Source organism: Cervus elaphus, chromosome 18 (assembly GCF_910594005.1).
Source record: "Cervus elaphus chromosome 18, mCerEla1.1, whole genome shotgun sequence".
In the NCBI taxonomy this organism is placed as follows: Eukaryota; Metazoa; Chordata; class Mammalia; order Artiodactyla; family Cervidae; genus Cervus; species Cervus elaphus.
Window position 1 is genome coordinate 36942296 of NC_057832.1, and position 18156 is coordinate 36960451.

General features: G+C 35.0%; 1 protein-coding gene across 1 annotated transcript in view; it reads left to right on the forward strand.

Annotated features, from left to right (window-relative positions):
- Positions 1–18156, forward strand: part of HDAC9 (histone deacetylase 9) — a 986419-nt gene that overhangs the window by 931712 nt on the left and 36551 nt on the right. The window contains exon 25 of the mRNA XM_043872541.1: positions 15590–15674. Coding sequence (XP_043728476.1) covers positions 15590–15674 — 85 coding nt within the window. The remainder of the gene's footprint in view (positions 1–15589; positions 15675–18156) is intronic.

Here is an 18156-nt window from a genome sequence, read left to right on the forward strand (position 1 = left end):
TAGAGGAAGGGATAAAAGTATCATTGGCCAATGTTAACATGCCCATGTGGGTGTATAAATACTAAAAGTTCCAGAAAGTGATAAACTAAATGATTATATTTGGCCACATTGACTATTTAACCAGTTTCAGTTTTCTGGATGTCTTATGGTAAAATTTTTTTAGTTATTATAATACCCTAAATACTGCCTGTTCCTTTTGTTGGATGTCTTTTACATAAGCACAATCTAAAGTTTTTTCATCTTGAACTCAACCATAGAGATTTAAGTAATCTATGTCTTTCTGCATTTTTTAATTGAGAAATCTGAGGGATATAAGCAAAAATATAGATTTTTCATGATATACTTTAAGGGTAACAGATGGATTTGACATATTGAACTCTGAAAAGTAAATTTTGATGTGTCAGATCTGTCAATATACAAAGGAGACAATGGTAAGAGAAAGAAGGATTTTTTTCATGAAAAATGAAAGAAAAATACATATGTGTTGTGCCTTATAAGTCATTTGAAAAAAGGAAATGAAAATGTAATACTTGAAAGAACTTAGGAAACAAAAAGTTCTTCTCACTTTCATTGACAATATAATTTATAATCCACGGTCTGGATTTCTGTATTTTTTTCCAGTTCAAAGGTCATCATGACTAACAGCATGACTACATTGAAGTTTTAAGTTTCATTCCTTTAGAAAAACTAACCTATAAGGTATACTGCATGCACCTCACCACTGAAAAAAAATGCATACGTGTTGTTTTCATAGTAGTTTTATGTGGTAGGCTCTAGGTAAGAAAATAAAAAAGGATGTCTTTCAGGATACCAATTATTGCAATTTCAAATCCCATTTTCCTCCAGACTCCCTTTTCAAGTGATTAATAGGGTAATTATAACTTATTATCTGGGATTTCACTTTTACAAGTAACAAAATATAGTAAAGCTTGAGCTTGAAATGTTGGCAGAACCTACTCTGGCTTCTCAACACTGAACATGCAATTGAACTCAAATTAAGAAGGTCAAGAAGGGCTTTTTTGAGAGACTCTGTACTTTGTCAGATGTATTTATTCATGTGCATAGGATTAGAATTCATAAACATTTTGCCAGTTTTTTTTTTTTAAATGCTGTTTCTTTTCCTTGTTGTTCTTGGCTAGGCCATGTCAATACAGCAAAATGCTGCTTCATATGACTTATTATCAGCAGAATAATATGTATTACATAACCCAAAGGGATTGTAAAATCAGCAAGAACTCTTGGCTCCGCATCTCAGTGTAGATACATAAATGGGTACCACAAACAGTTTTTTTTTTTTTTTAATTAAGTTATCTGAGTGTCACACCCCAAATAGGCATTTGTTCTTTTTAACTGTGTTTTATCATGAAAGTGATCTAATTAGCAAAACATCTCTTAACTATTCTTTTGAGAAATATGCACAAGGTCAGTCAAAATAATATACTATTGGATTAAAACTAATTTGAGCATGGTACAGGAAATTCCTTGAGGCAAGTGATTTTTGAAGACATACCAGAAGTCGTCTTTTTTTTCTTGGCAAAGTTCAGAGCTTAGATTTATCAGTCCAATCACTCTATGATGATTATTTTTAAACTTCTCTAATGAAGCACTTAGAAACTGAGCAATAAGAAATTAAAGTGACTTGTCTAAATGTGAAGAATCAGGTTGTTTGGAATAGCATCAGAGATACTTACGTAAACAGTCGCGTGGTTTCTTCGTGACGGTAATAGAAACATCTGTGAAGTTCTCAGAGAAACTGATTTTGGTGACTGGCATTTGTGCTAGCTGGCCAATAAGGTCACAGTTGCTTTAAGGCTGTATTTGCCTAGTGTTATGCAAAGCCAATTAGCAGCACCCTAGGTTTCTGCTGCTGAAAGAAATTTTCTTAAGAGGTGAGAAAAGCTTAAGCAGTTGGCATTCCTATGGAATTTAAAATGAAAACACTGAAGAATTTAGGTAAAAAGAAGAGAGGACAAAGAGAGAACACGACTATTAAAAGACCACCTGTCAAAACAGAATAAAGGACAGTTGTAAGCTTGTTAGGAAAGAAAGAAAACAAATTGCCATAGACATGGAAGCTGTTGAGATGATGCTACAGCTCGGGTCCTGGAGGTTCCACACTTGGCATCTGAGTCTATAGCCTGTCTTTTCTTAATCTCCCTCACTCTTATTAAGGTTTGGCTTCTAGGCCTTTCTCCCTCCCTTCTCTTCCTCTCTCCCTGCTGCGTCCTGTTGACTAGGCTCAGCTGCTTGGATTTCAGCAGCAGTGGCTACATTTAGTGATTGTGTATGTTGATAATCCTCCAAGATGACTTTTTTGCTCCAAAGGTGCTGAAAAAGTCTCTTGAATTGACTTAAAAGTGTTGACAACCACCACTGAGGTGGACTCTTGAGGTGGTGTTGTCTGAATTGCTCATCAGGGGTGTGTTTGTATTAGATTGTGAACGGAGAAGTCATTTTACCATATTTTTCATCCTCCAGATTATGTATGGCTGACTCCATTGGGGAACTGGTGTGAATCTGGGAAAATTTACAAGCTCCTAAATAGTTGCAAGTCATGAGTAGAGAAAGTGAGAAATGAATACAGGGAAAATAATCCAGAATAATCTTTTTCACGGTCTTCTCTTATACTTCGAAACCTGTTCACACTCTGAAAGAGACTGTATGGCTAATCTTAAGAGTTAAAATGTTTTAGAAAATACCTTTTGAAGATACTCTCTATTGTAGATGTAGCATGTGTATTTGTATTTCTTATAAGCTTATGAAAAGTAGAGCCAATGTAATTGTGGAGTTTTCTGCTTATTTAGTTTAGCAAATGCCAGTTAAAGTAGAAGTTATCTGGATAATTCAAAACTGCATCATGCAGATCTTCTGTACTGTTTGTCTTTAGGCTTTTCAGAAGGTGTTAAGGGGATTGTAGACGGGGAACCTGGACACTTCATAGAGTCCTGGTTACCAATAAAACAAAGAAAGCATTTCTTTTCAGTGGTGAAGCAAATATGTTATGACATTCATTTATCCATCTGTTCATTAAATAGTCTTATTGGACTTAAATTTATACCCATAAGTACTAATACAATAAAAGTAAAAGAAATATAAACAAAGTATTTGGGAAATGTAATGTCAGACTCTTTACTTTTAACTGTTTAAGGACAGAAGGATATTTTAATAGAGGAAGTAACTTTTAACTTTGGTCTTGAATAAAAATTATAATTTGACAAGCTAAAATCTAAGCAAAGGAGTTCTCTCTTATAATAGAGATACCTAGATAAAGATGTTAGGATTTCTTGGAATTGTGGATGGCTCTTTTTTGAGTTTGTTTTGATTTTGGCAGAGGAGAGACTACTTCGAGTGGAATAACAGTAAATAATGAGACTGGATCAGTAGAGTGGAATACTGTAAGGAATTAGAATTCCTGTGGAAAATATGGGAGACTTGAACAAATGAGTTTCATTCTTGGGGGTAAAATAACAAAACAGTGTATGATTTTTGAATAAGGCAATCTTATACCAAAAAAGAAAAAAGTTTATTGAGGAAGTAGGTTCGATTCCTGTGTAGGGAAGATCCCCTGGAGAGGAGGGCATCACAATACATTCCAGTATTCTTGCCTGGAGAAATCCTTGGACAGAGGGGGCCTGGTGGGCTACAGTCCATAGGGTCACAAAAGGTCAGATATAACTGAAGCTATTTAGCATGCACGCATGCATTGAGGGAAATAATCATTAGGAACAATTTCCCTCAATTATCAACCAACAAAATGACAGTCTTATCAGTGCAAATAGGGCTGGGTTTTTTTTTTTTTAATTAATTAATTTTAATTGGAGGATAATTTCTTGACAATATTGTGGTGATTTTTGCCATACATTGACATGAATCAGCCATGGGTGTACATGTGTCTTCCCATCCTGAACCCCCCCTCCCACCTCCCTCCCCACTCCATCCCTCTGGGTTGTCCCAGAGCCCCCACTCTGAGTGCCCTGCTTCATGCATCAAACTTGCACTGGTCATCTATTTTACACATGTTTCAGTGCTATTTAGAGCTTCCTCTCAATGGCTCATGAGAGCTAAGTGTGTGTGTGTCTCTACTCAAATCTCAGTTCAGTGATATCACATTGTTAGCTTGAAATAAGCCCTGGTGGGAGTATTTACACCATGGCAATCAGCAAATGCTATTAATACATATTACAGCTATTTTTGAGTCAGCTGTTAAACATTTAGCACTGTACCGCTGCTACATGATATGAAATGGGTCTTCTTAGCAGAAAAGTCAACATTTCAAGAACAGTATAGTAAAAATACTGTTCTACTTAACAAAAAGTTAAACACATGCAAATCATCAGACCCAGAAATGGAAATAAAAAAGCAAGTGAGGGTAAGACAAACAAGAATCACAGACAATGAAACATGAGGCCTAACAAAGTGTAACTATCAGATTTAAACTTATTTTGTAAAACAGGGACTTGGAAACAAGATTTTTTGCTTATAAAATGAATTAAGCTTTTTTTTTTAAATCAACTATGGATGTCTAGATTATGGACATTATGTTAAGAAACTATATATAAAGCACTGACTGTGCATCCCTTAAATGTTACTGAAACTTCAGTTTAACATGCACCTTTTAATCTATGTAGTATTTTCCTAACTCAGCTGTGCATTTTGAAATGTTTTCTCATTATATTGCAAAGTTACACTCGAACCTCAATGTTTAAACAAAATATCAATAGTCTGAATTATGCAACTATTTGTACTCATATCCTCTTTCTAACAGACCATTATTCCTCCTCCATTTTACCTGTAAGTTTGTTTTTAATTATTTAGTTATTGTCACAGATGCTTAAATATGCCACTATGTCCAAACTTTCCAGTTAAGTATCATGGAATCTGTGGTATACTATTTGGATATGATAGTAAACAAAGGCACTTCCTTATGGTCTTCCTCCTTCCATTCATTGGCTGATATATTGTGTAAGCTACATTTCTCTGAGCTGCAATAGCTTTAGGTAGAACTCAACCAATAGAGTAATAACCACTGTAATAATCTGTTAGGCTAGCCCACTTGTTGCTGTTGTTTTTTAAAGGAATTCCTTCAGTATCTCCTGTGAATTAAATGGCCATGATTGTACCCTTTGCCTCTTGGTCCTCCTGATATTCTCATAAGATATGTTAGGTTTATATCACTTCCCTTGGCCAGAGATGTTTCTTTATTGCTGTGTGATGTTGCCATAGTCTGTATGAAGGTAGGTTGCAGGCAGATTTCAGTCTGAATAATCTCAGTAGTCTGTCAGTATAGTAACTTGATGATCTGTAGAATCTGTTCTGATTTACTTTTCCCCCCATCTGTTTGGTCAAGGATTTTAATGACTCCAAATGAGTAAAAGGAGTTACTTGGAGAATGACTCATGAATCACAATATGGGTAAAATTATATCCAGATTTACTTAAGCAATCAAATTAAACATATACAACTAATTGCAGACATCTCTAAGATAATTATTTAAATGATAGCTGGGTTTTAACCACCAATCCCTCCTCACTAGGGAATTGAAAATAGTTCATCAGCATGGAGGGTCAGGTCTATATGACAGTCTGCTGCCCTTATCCTTTTGGTCTTGATCATCATATTCTTCCAAAATTCCACATTATCTTTGGTCCTGACAACTGAACACTTTCTTTGTTTCTTTTCTGAGTTGCTTTGCATGTTATGGGGGACTTTCAGTTCCCTTTGTAAGTGAATTTGTGGCCTGTATCTAAGCATGTAAATTGTTCTTGCTGCAAAATCTATAATCTCACTTTTTTTCTTAGATGTGCCATTATGTAGTAGAAAAAGCATGGACTCACGAAGTAGAAGTAGACTTAGTTTCCCTATTCCCTTATGCTAGAAAACATATTCTCTTTTTAAATTGTTTTTAATTATTCAGTATAATATTTATCCAGAAAACTGGTTTAGGCATGAATGTACAACTCAGAAATATCAATAAGGACAATAATTTCAGTACCTCAATAGTTCACATACACACTTTCCCAATCAGTACTTCCTTTCTCTTTTCTGAAAGTAACCAGGTTTTTAGTTCCTAACAAAAGATTTTAATTTACCTGTTCCTGTTTTTGAGATTTATTACATGAAATCATACTATAGACACACATTCCTTTGTATCTAACTTCTTTTCCTCAACATTGTGGGATTAATCCATGTTATTGCAGCTAGCTATGGTTTCTTCATTTTTATTATTAGATTCTGTAAAAAGAATTTCCAGGACAATGTCATGATTTATTTATCTATTCTACTTTTAATGAATACAGGGAATTTTTTTTTTTTTAGTTTAGGGACCATTAGTAACAGTGCTGTGATAGACATTTTATATATCTTTTTTGGTACATTGCTGAGTAGTATGCCTTTTACAGGCTTCCTAGATGGCTCAGTGGTAATGAATCTGCCTTCTAATGCAGAAGAAGCAGGTTTGATCCCTGAGTCAGGAAGATTCCCTGGAAAAGTACCACTCTAGTATTCTTGCTTGGTAAATCCCATGGACAGAGGAACCTGACAGGCTAAAGTCCATGGAGTCACAAAAGAGTTGGACATGACTTAGTGACTAAACAACAGTAATGTGCCATTGTATGTATGTACCATAGCTTCTTCATCCGTTCCTCTGTTGACAGACATTAAGTTTGCTTCCATGCCCTGACTATTGTGAACAGTGCTGTAATGAACATTGGGGTACATAAGGTTTTTTAATGTGAATATATAGTTAATCTAGTACCATATATTGAAAAGACCATTCATCTCTTATGAGTCAGCAGTGGTGTCTTTCCACATATATACATGGAGACTCTAGCCTTCTCCCCAGGTCTCATTTCCTATCCTTGTGACATTGTCAAACTGTGTTTACTTCATAGTGGTATAGGAAATCTTGATACGTGGTAGAAGAAATCTCCAAGTTTGTTTTTCTTCAAGGCAGTCTTGGTTACATTTGTCCCCTCTGTGTTTTTGTATGCAATTTTAGAATAACCTGTGCAATTTCATACACAAGTGTCAGTCGCTCAGTTGTGTCCAACTCTTTGCAACTCTGTGGACTGTAGCCCACTGGTCACTTGTCCATGGCATTCTTCAGGCAAGAGTACTGAAATGGGTAGCCATTCCCTTCTCCAGGGGATCTTCCCAATCCAGGGATTGAACCTGGGTCTCCTGCATTGCAGGCAGATTCTTTACTGTCTGAGCCACATAAATATATGGATTTAGTTCACCATTAAAGGCAGAGATTATCACATAGTAATAAAAATGCTGTTAAAAGGCACACTTCTTGTGATGTAATGACAAAGAAAGTTGGAATATAAAAAGTGAAGAAAAATTTAAGCTACAGAAATGTACAAAGGAAAGCTTACATGGTTATACCAGTATCAGTTAAGTGAACTTTAAGACAACAAAAACAACTAGAGATAGACAGTTCACGGTTCAAATATTCTATTAACTGGTAACATAAAAAATTCAAAGTTATAATTTACTAATAGAACTTCAAAATATACCAAGAAAACATTGAATGAAACAAATTGAAGGAAAAATTATACTACAATCAGAGTAATAGATTTTAAGATACCTCTTTCAGTAGCTGATAAAGAAGACAGTAAAAAAGGGGAGTATGTATAAGATTTAAGCACCTCAGTAAAGATGCCTTAATTGAAATATATAATCGGCTATATCCAGTAACTGCAGAATATCATTCTTTCCATGGACACTTGTAAAGTTTTCAAAAATGGATTATATTTGGGGATGTAATGCAAGTTTCATTAAATTTCAATTAATTGATTTCATGCAGAGTATAATATCATAGTGAAACTAAACTAGAATATATATTACATAACATAAACAAATAGAAAGATATCCCACATTCATGGATTAGAAGATTTTATATTGTAAAAATGCCCCTACTGTCCAAAGTGAGCTAGAGATTGGATTACAATTCCTATTAAAATCCCAATCGCATTTTTTACAGAAATAGAAAAAAAATTCTGAAGTTCATGTGTAATCACAAAAGACCACAACTAAAAAAGCAATCTTGAGAAAGATGAGCAAAGTTGGAAGCTTAATGTATCCTGATTTCAAAAAAATTACAAAGCTACAGTAATCAAAATAGAAATAAATCCTCACATATATGTCAACTGATTTTCAAAAGAGTGCCAGGAATGCAAAATGAACAATGATATTGGGGAAGCTAGATATCCACTTGTAAAAGAATGAAACTGAACCTTTATCTTACACCATACACAAAAATAAACTGGTAAGAGTTAAATACTTTAACACAAGACCTCAAAATATATAAATCCTAAAAAGAAAATAAGGGTTAACTTTCATGACTTTGCTCTTAGCAATAATTTCATGGATATGATGCCAAAAGCACTGACAGCAAAACAGAACAAGTCAGTGGGACCCCATCAAACTAGAAAGCCTCTGTACAACAAAAAAAAGACAATTAACAGAGTAAAAAGACAGCCTGTAGATGGGAGAAAATATTTGCACACAGTGTATCTGATAAGGTGTTCATAACCAAATTATATAAGGAACACTTAACAGCTCAGCACTAAAATATAATAAACCTGATTTTTAAATGGGCTAAGGACTTGAATAGACATTTCTCCCAAAAAGATAGGTTAATACAAATCACCATCAATTATTGAAAACTGCTTAGCATCACTAATCAGGGAAAAGTATGTCAAAATCACAATGAGATATCACTTCCATGTGTCAGAATATCAGGATGACTATTATAAAAAATGGAAACAGTGAGACTTTATTTTCTTGGGCTCCAAAATCAGTGCAGCCGGTAACTGCAGCCATGAAATTAAAAGACACTTGCTAATTGGAAGAAAATCTGTGACAAACCTAGACAGCATATTAAAAAGCAGAGACATTACTTTGCCAACAAAGGTCTGTATAGTCAAAGCTACAGTTTTTCCAGTAGTCACATATGGATGTGAGAGTTGGACCATAAAGAAGGATGAATGCTAAAGAATTGATGCTTTTGAACTGTGGTGCTAGAGAAAACTCTTGAGAGTCCCTTGGACTGCAAGGAGATCCAACCAGTCAATCCTAAAGAAATCAACCCTAAATATTCACTAGAAGGACTGATGCTGAAACTCCAGTACTTTGGCCACCTAATATGAAGAGCCAGCTCACTGGAAAAGACCCTGATGCTGGGAAAGACTGAGGGCAGGAGGAGAAGGGGGTGACAGAGGATGAGATGGTTGGATGGCGTCACTGACTCAATGGATATGAGTTTGAGCATACTCTGGAGATAGTGAAGGACAGGGAAGCCTGGTGTGCTGCAGTCCATAGGGTTGCAAAGAGTTAGACACACCTGAGCGACTGAACAACATTATTAAGGAAAAAAAAGAAAAGACAACAGATGTTGGCAAGTACATGGAGAAAGTAGAACTTTTGCACTCTGTCAGTGAAGATACAAAATGGTGCAACTGCTATGGGAAAGAGTAGAGAGGACCCTCAGAAAGTTAAATGGAGAACTACCATGTGATCCAGCAATCCCACTTTGGGATATTTATTCAAAAGAGTCAAAGTCAGGATCTCAAAGAGATATTAGCACTGTGAACATTGCAGTGGTATCCACCATAGCCAAGATGTAGACACAGCTAAATGTCCATTGACAGATGACTGGATAAGTAAATGTAATAGATACATACAATGGAATACTAGTCAGTGTTTAAAAGGAAGGAAATTCTGCACTATGCAACAAAGTGGATAAACCTTGAAGATACATGTCAAGTGAAATAATCCAGTTGCAAAAAGACATACATTGCATGATTCCACTTATATGGTATATAAAATAATTAAATCCATAAAATCAAAGAGTGGAATGGTGGTTATCAGGGGATAAGGAGAAGGGCAATTGGGGAGTTATTAATCCGTGGGCATAAGATTCCATCAAGCAAGATGAATAAGCTCTAGAGTTGTCCTCTACAACATTGTACATATAGTAAGTAATGATGTATTGCATACTTAAAAAAATGTGTCAAGTAGTTAGATCTCATTTTAAGTATTCTTATAATACAATTAAAAACAAAATATTGATGATACAAAATAAAAAGATGAAGTATAAAATAAGGCTAAAAAATAAAGTGGTTGTATAATTTGAAATAAAAAGACAATTAGAAAATCTCCTATATTTGGAGATTTCAAAATACAGTCTCTCATGTGTCAAAAAATATCATGGTAAAAATTAGTATTTTGAGCTGAATGATTATGAAACTATAACCTGAATTTACAGACAAATGTAAACTTTAAATGCCTATATTGGAAGAAAGCTTAAAATTACAGACAGAAACACAGAACTCAAGAAATTAGAAAATCAAAACACAAATTAAACATGAAGTGATTGAATGAAATATAAAGAAACAAAATAAAAACAAGCATACAATATATAAGATTAAAAATGTTAACTTTTAATTCTTTGAAATAGTTCTCAACATTGATAGAACTCTGAAAAGATTGGTATTACCAGGTCTCTGAATGAAAAAGGGAACTTTGCTAGAGATTTTAATGTTTTTAAACGGATTATAAGATAATTGTTTTTAAAAAACCTCATGGAAAAGAAAGTTGAAATTCTATTTGAAATGGAAAAATTCTTGTAAGAATATAAGCTTGCAAAAACTGAATCAAAAAGACAGAAAATTTGAACACTACTATAATTAACAAAATTGAATCTTCAATACTAAATACACCTACAGAAAACACCACGCCTTCATCAGTGCATTCTGCTAATAATTGATATTGTTTTAGAATAAAGGAAAAGATGGGAAAAGAATGCTTCACAACTGGTTTTTTTTTTCTGAAACTAGTATAATATAGATACCCAAACTGAAAAGAACTTTATAAGAAAAGAATATTACAGGAAAATCATGCTCATAAATATAGTAATTAAAACCTTAAAATATTAGTAGTTCATCATTATCTTAAAAACCCCTAATTGTGTTTAAGCCACAAATGTAATATGTTAACATTCCAAAATTAGTTTTTATAATTCACCACATTAACGGGATGAAGAAGAAATGTGACCATTTCAACAGATGTTTAAAAATTAATTGAAAAATTAAACACTGAGTTATGAACTACTTTTGGTAAACTGGGAATAAAAGGAAAATTTATTAACTTGATAAAGGTTATCTATAAACATTCTATCATATGCATCAAATTTAAAGGTGAAATCTGAGAATTTTTCTTTGAAATAAAAATCATGACAAAGGTGTCCACTCTTACTGCTTCATTTTACCATTACATTTGTGGTCCCAGACAGTGCAATAGGATAAGAAAAAGAAATTTAAAAATAGTAAGATTGGAGTGGCATAAATAAGTCATTATTCACAGGATATGATTGTATATTTAGAAATCCTGTACAAAATCATTTATACATTATTAGAATTAATAAGTTTAACAAAATTGGTTAATTTAAAAAGCAGTTAAAACATCAATTAAAATCAATTATTTTGATTTAAAAATGAATTATCTTTGTTGATTTTCCAGCTCTTTTAGTCTAAAAACATGCCTTGATTATGGCAGGCAACTAAGAAGAAGGATCTGCTCCATTTAGGTCAGTTGATTTTGGAGAGCTACATAAAGGCTATCTCCCCATGTTTTGAGGTTACCTGGTGGGTCAGACATTAAAGAATCTGCCTTCAATGCAGAAGACCTAGGTTCGGTCTGTGGGTTGGAAAGATCCCCTGGAGAAGGAGATGGAAATTCACTCCAGTTTTCTTGCCTGGAGAATTCCATGGACAGAAGCCTGGAAGACTACGGTCCGTGGGGTTGCAAAGAGTCGGACATGACTGAGTGACTAACACTTTAACTTATTTTCTTTTTCCCCATGTTTTCTTCCAATTAATCCTTTCTCCATTCATTCAACATTTTTTTTAATGCCTATTATATACTAGGCCCTATCTTTGCCTTTACATTGGTTACAACAAAATAAAAGTATGACATACATAGCTGATTACAGTATGTGTGTTGAGTAAACCAGAGTATTTGTGTAAGGAGACAAAGAGGTGGAAGCAATTTGCTCTATCAGAGGATTTTAGAAAAGAGGTCAGAGCAGGCAGTGTTTGTGTTAGTCCTTGAATGCTTTAGTAAGGTTTCAGTTCAAAGAAGGATGGGGAAAATAAAATTCAGAGGGAATAGAATAAAGGTGTAAGAGTGTAAAAATACTTGGTATATTTGAGATATGTAATATAAAAGCTTAGTTCAAAGAAGGATGAGGAAAATAAAATTCAGAGTAAACAGAATAAATAAAGGTATAAGAGTGTAAAAATACTTGGCATATTTGAGAAGCGTAATATAAAAGCTAAGATTAGTTTGTAGATTGTTTGCTTGGTTGATGTGTGCATCTATCCTCACACACCTGTTATATTTTGCAAAATCTGATTAGCCTTTTTTTCTGTTCTTTTCTGAATCATGAAAATAATAGAGATGATTTCCTTGTCTCTTAAGTACAAAGTAAGTTTTGGGCTTCTCACAGGATACCCTTGCCTATTTCCGTTAGTGCATCTTCCATTAGTGCCAGCTAAAATGATTTTTTATATTTTAAATGAGCTGGTTCTAAAGAATCTGAAAATTATTTATTTGCAACATGATAATGGCCACAACTTGTATGGTGCATTAAAATAGCTGTAGTAGTTAGAAATTACATTGTATGTGCAACTTAACAAACATCTGAATTGTATCAGTACAGTATTGTAACTTTCTGTAAAAGATGTAGAAAAATAAATATCCCTGTACTGACTCTGAAAATCTATATAAAGAATTGCTGTAATGATTGCATTTAAGCTTTAGATACAGGAACTCTTAAACGAGAGCTTCAAAAGTCAAGAAGTTGTTTAAAATCATCTAGTATATCTTACAACTATTATTACTTGATGGAATTGTGCAACAAAGATGACAGGATAGGTGTGTGATATTTCCTACATCTGCATCTGTTTTATCTAGTATAAAACATGCAGAAGTTCTTGGGTTTGCATAAATTATTGCAATACTTCCTTATTTATCTTCTAATAGTTCTTACTAACATTGAGTAGCCCTATTGCCAGTATTTTTGTGATGTATTATCAGCCAAACTAAATACATAATACAGCTTTACTGTACTCTTTTTTTCTCCAAATTTATAAAATATGACTATTTAATATTTTATTACAGCTGGCTATTAGATTTTACTAATAATGACCAATACTCATAAATATTTATAAAATAGATGCTTTAGTCACATGTTTTAGTGCTTATAATTGTGAATTATTAAATCAGCAAACTCTTGTAGAGAAGATAATTCTGTGGTCCTCTAGACAAGGTTTTAATTTTATGAAAACAGAATCTGAATGTTGCTTGCCTTCTTGCCAACTGAGAGTATTACCCATTGCCTTCTCGGCAGAGCTACTAGAGAAAAAATAAAGAACCTACATTGAGAACTCTGTGAATTCAGCTCTGTCTATGTGTATACATTCAAAATGAAACAAATTGGGCAATTTACTGAAGGTTAAATCCTCTAAATGACATTCACCTAAAACACGCAGGAAAACAGTTTGGGAGGCTTAAATTATCAATGTAATTGCCTTAATTCTCTAGGCTACTTTCATAAATAGACACAACTTTATCGTATCTAACAGACGATTCCAAATTGGAGGTTTAGGGTTGTTTGTATTTTTACTCTTAACACCCTGAATCACCTTTATTTTCTACATAACCTAAGTCCTAAAAATAGCCCACAGACCTAATGTGAGAGCATTCCAGAAATGAGGTTTTCACATTAATGCTCTGCCCTGTAGCTTTCGTTCCAGTAGCTAGTGCCTTTCAGGTTTGTCAGCATTTTCACCCTGAAGTTGCAGGAAAGCTTTTTTAAGAACCAAATATGCTGATACAACATTGTGCCTTTGTTCTTAAGTATTCGAACACAGAATGATATTTCAGAACGTTTTATTAGGAAGGTCTACCTGATTTCTATTAAAAATTTTTCTCTAAGCCCCGAGACAGAAGTGAAAGGAAAGATTATTTATGAGCAAGGTAGCTCAACCCTGTCTAATTCTTGAGTAAGAGTTTTCCAAGTAACCTTCCGTTTATGATTCAGGAGTTCCTCTGAGTTAAGAGGGTGTTACTAGGTAGGGTAACATTTTTTTAAGATACTATCTGAAATACCAAGTTTTTTAAAAATGATTTTTAACCAATTTTAAGTGTTTAAAACTGCAGAACGTTTCACTGCCTGTGGGTTTTTTTTTCCCCTCTTGCCAAACTATATTGCAAGTAAACCTTTTGATGTTTTAAAAGTTTTTCTTAGGCAGCTAAGAAAAACACCCTGGAAAGTTATATTTAGTGAATCTACCCACGTATAAATATCCCTGAGCTAGTCTGCTATCCTATGGCATCTGGAAGAAAGGTGCTATTGTTGTAGATTCTATGACTGAAGTATAGAATAATCAATTCAGAGAGACCCTGGGGGGAAGATTCACTCGCATATGCTGTGGAAACTTGGAATCCCGGAGCTTTTTATATTCTTTTTTTTTTCCCCTACAGATGAAGGGATATAGATGAATTCATGGTTTAGCACAATGTCTAATGACATCATTTCCCATTCTTGCCTTATAATAGTTTGGTATATTTGAGACTACTAGCTTTAAATTTACCAAAAAATCTTTTTTGTGGTTGTCAGTCCCTTTTTTACTATTACTTTCCTTGCTTTCTGGGTCACAATAGCTAGACAGATATTTTGTTTGCAAGTGCTCTGGCTGTGCAGTTCGTCCGGCTCCACACCAAGCCATATCACCAAGGTATTCCCCAGGGATGCATCATCAGATTTAGTTCTGCCAGAACACTCCATAAATTATTTAAAGCTCTTCTTCATTTCTTTCGAAACAATGTTTGCCGAGCTTCCCCATGAAAAATCAGTGTTATTCCAGAAGATCAGGATAGATTTGCAAGACAGAAATTTGTCCTGTGCTTCCACCAGTATCTGCATAGATGTGAATACAGTGGAAGCCTAATGAAAGTGTGCAGTTATTTTATCTTTGGTAAAATATTTGAAAATTTTCTCTACTATGTATTCAATAGCAGTTAAACAAGAGCAGCTATGTCTCGTGGCTTTCTACTATGACACAGCCAAACATAAAGTAGTTAGATGCAAAAACACTGTGAAAGTATGAATAATAGACTTCCCACCTTCTGTCTACTTCTGCTTCCCTGAGGTTTTGTCTGCAGGGCCCAGCTGCATGTACACACATGATGGAATTAGTTCTGTGAGTAACCTACACAAATTACACAAGTAACTCGGATTTTTAAATACGACTAACACACAGACACACACCTGCTTCAGGGACTTCATAGATTAGTTTTGTGACCAACAGAAGAGCCCCTTGGAATTTAATTATATTGCTGCAAAATGGAAAATGAAACTGGCTACACTTTTGGAACTGATATCAGCAAAATGTTAATTAGTTCTTGGAGCAAGCTTTTTTTTTTTTTTTTTTTTTTTTAAGGTTGTTTCGGTTTGGTTTGCTTCTGTCAAACTTACAAAGTCATAATGTCCTGCTCATGTTATCATTTGCTGTCCTTACAGCTGGAGCCACTTGCAGAAGATGTCCTCCACCAAACTCCAAATATGAATGCCGTCATTTCTCTACAGAAGATCATTGAAATTCAAAGTATGTCTTCAAATTTTTTAATAGTTCTAATGTACTTGTTAAGCATATATTGAGAATTGAGCACATGGAAAATATATTTGAGTTTTTCAAATATAAGGAACAGATATGAAGTAATTATAATTTGGACCTACTGTGTATTCATACCTAAATGTGTTATTGCCTTGCTTTTTACTATGGCAATCTGGCACTGATAACAAAGTTGGAAGACTCTAGATTTAGAACCTTGCTTTTCTCATATTTTCCAAGAGTGTTTGGATTTTTTTCCATTACTGCCACTAAGTATTTACACAGAACAACTAAATTAACATAGAAATTGTGATTATATTGTCCAGCGTTAACTGAGGTAAGTCATCTCCTAGTGATGTTGGAATTCACCAGTAATTTACTGGTTTTAAAGAAAAAGTTCATGAGAAAGCCTACCACGAAATCCAACTGAACAAAAAGGGAGAGTTAGAGACTTTTTTTTTTTACTATCCAGTTCCTTTCACATCAGTGTTATTTTATCAGGAATTTTTCTTTATAGATGATAACATGCATTAGCTTGCTTTCACACATGCATGTTCACATACACACACTGAAAGCAGGCACAAATTAATATAAAAGTTAGCATGAACGGGAAAACAAAATGGCAAAATTAAATGTGAAGGAGGACTGGAAAATCCTTAGTTTTGCCACTGTTTTGTTGTTGTTCAGTCATTCAGTCGTGTCCAACTCTTTGCTACTCCATGGACTGCAAGACTTCGGGCTTCCCTGTCCTTCACCATCTCGGAGTTTGCTCAAACTCGTGTCCATTGAGTTGGTGATGCCATTCAACCATCTTGTCCTCTAGTGGTCCCCTTCTCCTCCTGCCTTCAATCTTTCCCACCATCGGGGTCTTTTACAATGAGTCAGCTCTTCATATCAAGTGGCCAAAGTATTAGAGTTTCAGCTTCAGCATCAGTCCTTCCAATGAATATTTAGGATTGATTTCCTTTAGGATTGAGTGGTTGGATCTCCTTGCAGTTCAAGGGACTCTCAAGAGTCTTCTCCAACACCATAGTTCAAAAGCATCAACTCTTCAACTCTTTTATTGAAGTATTTTTTTTAAACACAGGTGGAGAAGCCACCTTCCATCTGTGCCTCTAAGTCTTTGTCTTTGCTTACTCAGTAGTAATTTGGAGATAAGGTTGTGACTGGCATGTTGTGTAATCCATTCTTCTTGTGCTTATTCAGTGTAATCTAACACCTCACTAAGGTCATCAGTAGTAGAAAAATTATCTACTTTTTATACATAGATTCTTTTTTTCTATCTTTTTTTCTGCCATTGTACACACAGATTATTAAAAATCATTGCCCCTGTGTATATTATGTTCACATCACTTTCAGTGAGCATTCTTAAGTACTTACTACATGTTGATACATGATAACTGGAGCACTTATCAAATCAAAGCACAGAATAGGAACAAGGAAGAATTTTTAGTATTAGGAAGTTTGCGTTCCAGTGAGTGAGAGGCACTAAAATAGATCATTTTAATAGAAGTCACAGCGTGCACTGAATCATGGACAAGAAACAGTCCTTAAGCCCCTTTCAACCAGAAGGAGAAGCCCTGGAAAGTGAGGAAGGCCCAAGGAAGGTTAGAGGAAGACTCCTCGGCAGTGATAAGGCCTGAGCTTAGTCTTAAGGTCTGAACAGGATTTTGGCCAGGTGAAGAAACAGGGGATGTTCTGAAGGAAGTAACAGAAGCAGAGGATTAGTTTCACATAGGTGTAAAAACTCATGGTTTATATATGTCTTTAGAAACTGTACTGTTGGCTTTTGCATTGGATCTAACTTCCCGGTAATGACTTTGCCCTGCGTGATGTTTTTCCTTTCACCACTGACATTATTGTGTGGCTTGTGCAGTCTGCTTTAGCCAAACAAACCTGTTTGACTCTTGAAAAGAATTTACTGTACTATCAGAATTTCTGTGTAAGAATTCTGCCCCTGTGGATTCTGAATCTGTGTCTTCTGCTCCAAAATGCATTGCAAATATCCAACCCTGACCACTTCCCCCATAAAAATCTCTTTCCTCCTAAACTCATATTGAGCATTCCACCCAGTTCAGTTCAGTCGCTCAGTCGTGTCCGACTCTTAGGGACCCCATGAACCACAGCATTCCAGGCCTCCCTGTCCATCACCAACTCGTGGAGTTTACTCAAACCCATGTCCATTGAATCGGTGATGCCATCCAACCATCTCATCCTCTGTCATTCCCTTCTCCTCCTGCCTTCAATCTTTCCCAGCATCAGGGTCTTTTCCAATGAGTCAGTTCTTCGCATCAGGTGGCCAAAGTATTGGAGCTTCAGCTTCAGTCCTTCCAATGACTATTCAGGACTGAGAGCCCTTCTGGCCATGGGGTCCTTTGCAGCTGCCCAGGCTGCCTGTGTAGGAAGCTTGCCTTGAAGGTAGCCTTTGTTAAACAGGGCAGCCGCCTCTTCACTTGTCTCTGAGTGTCAAACAGGT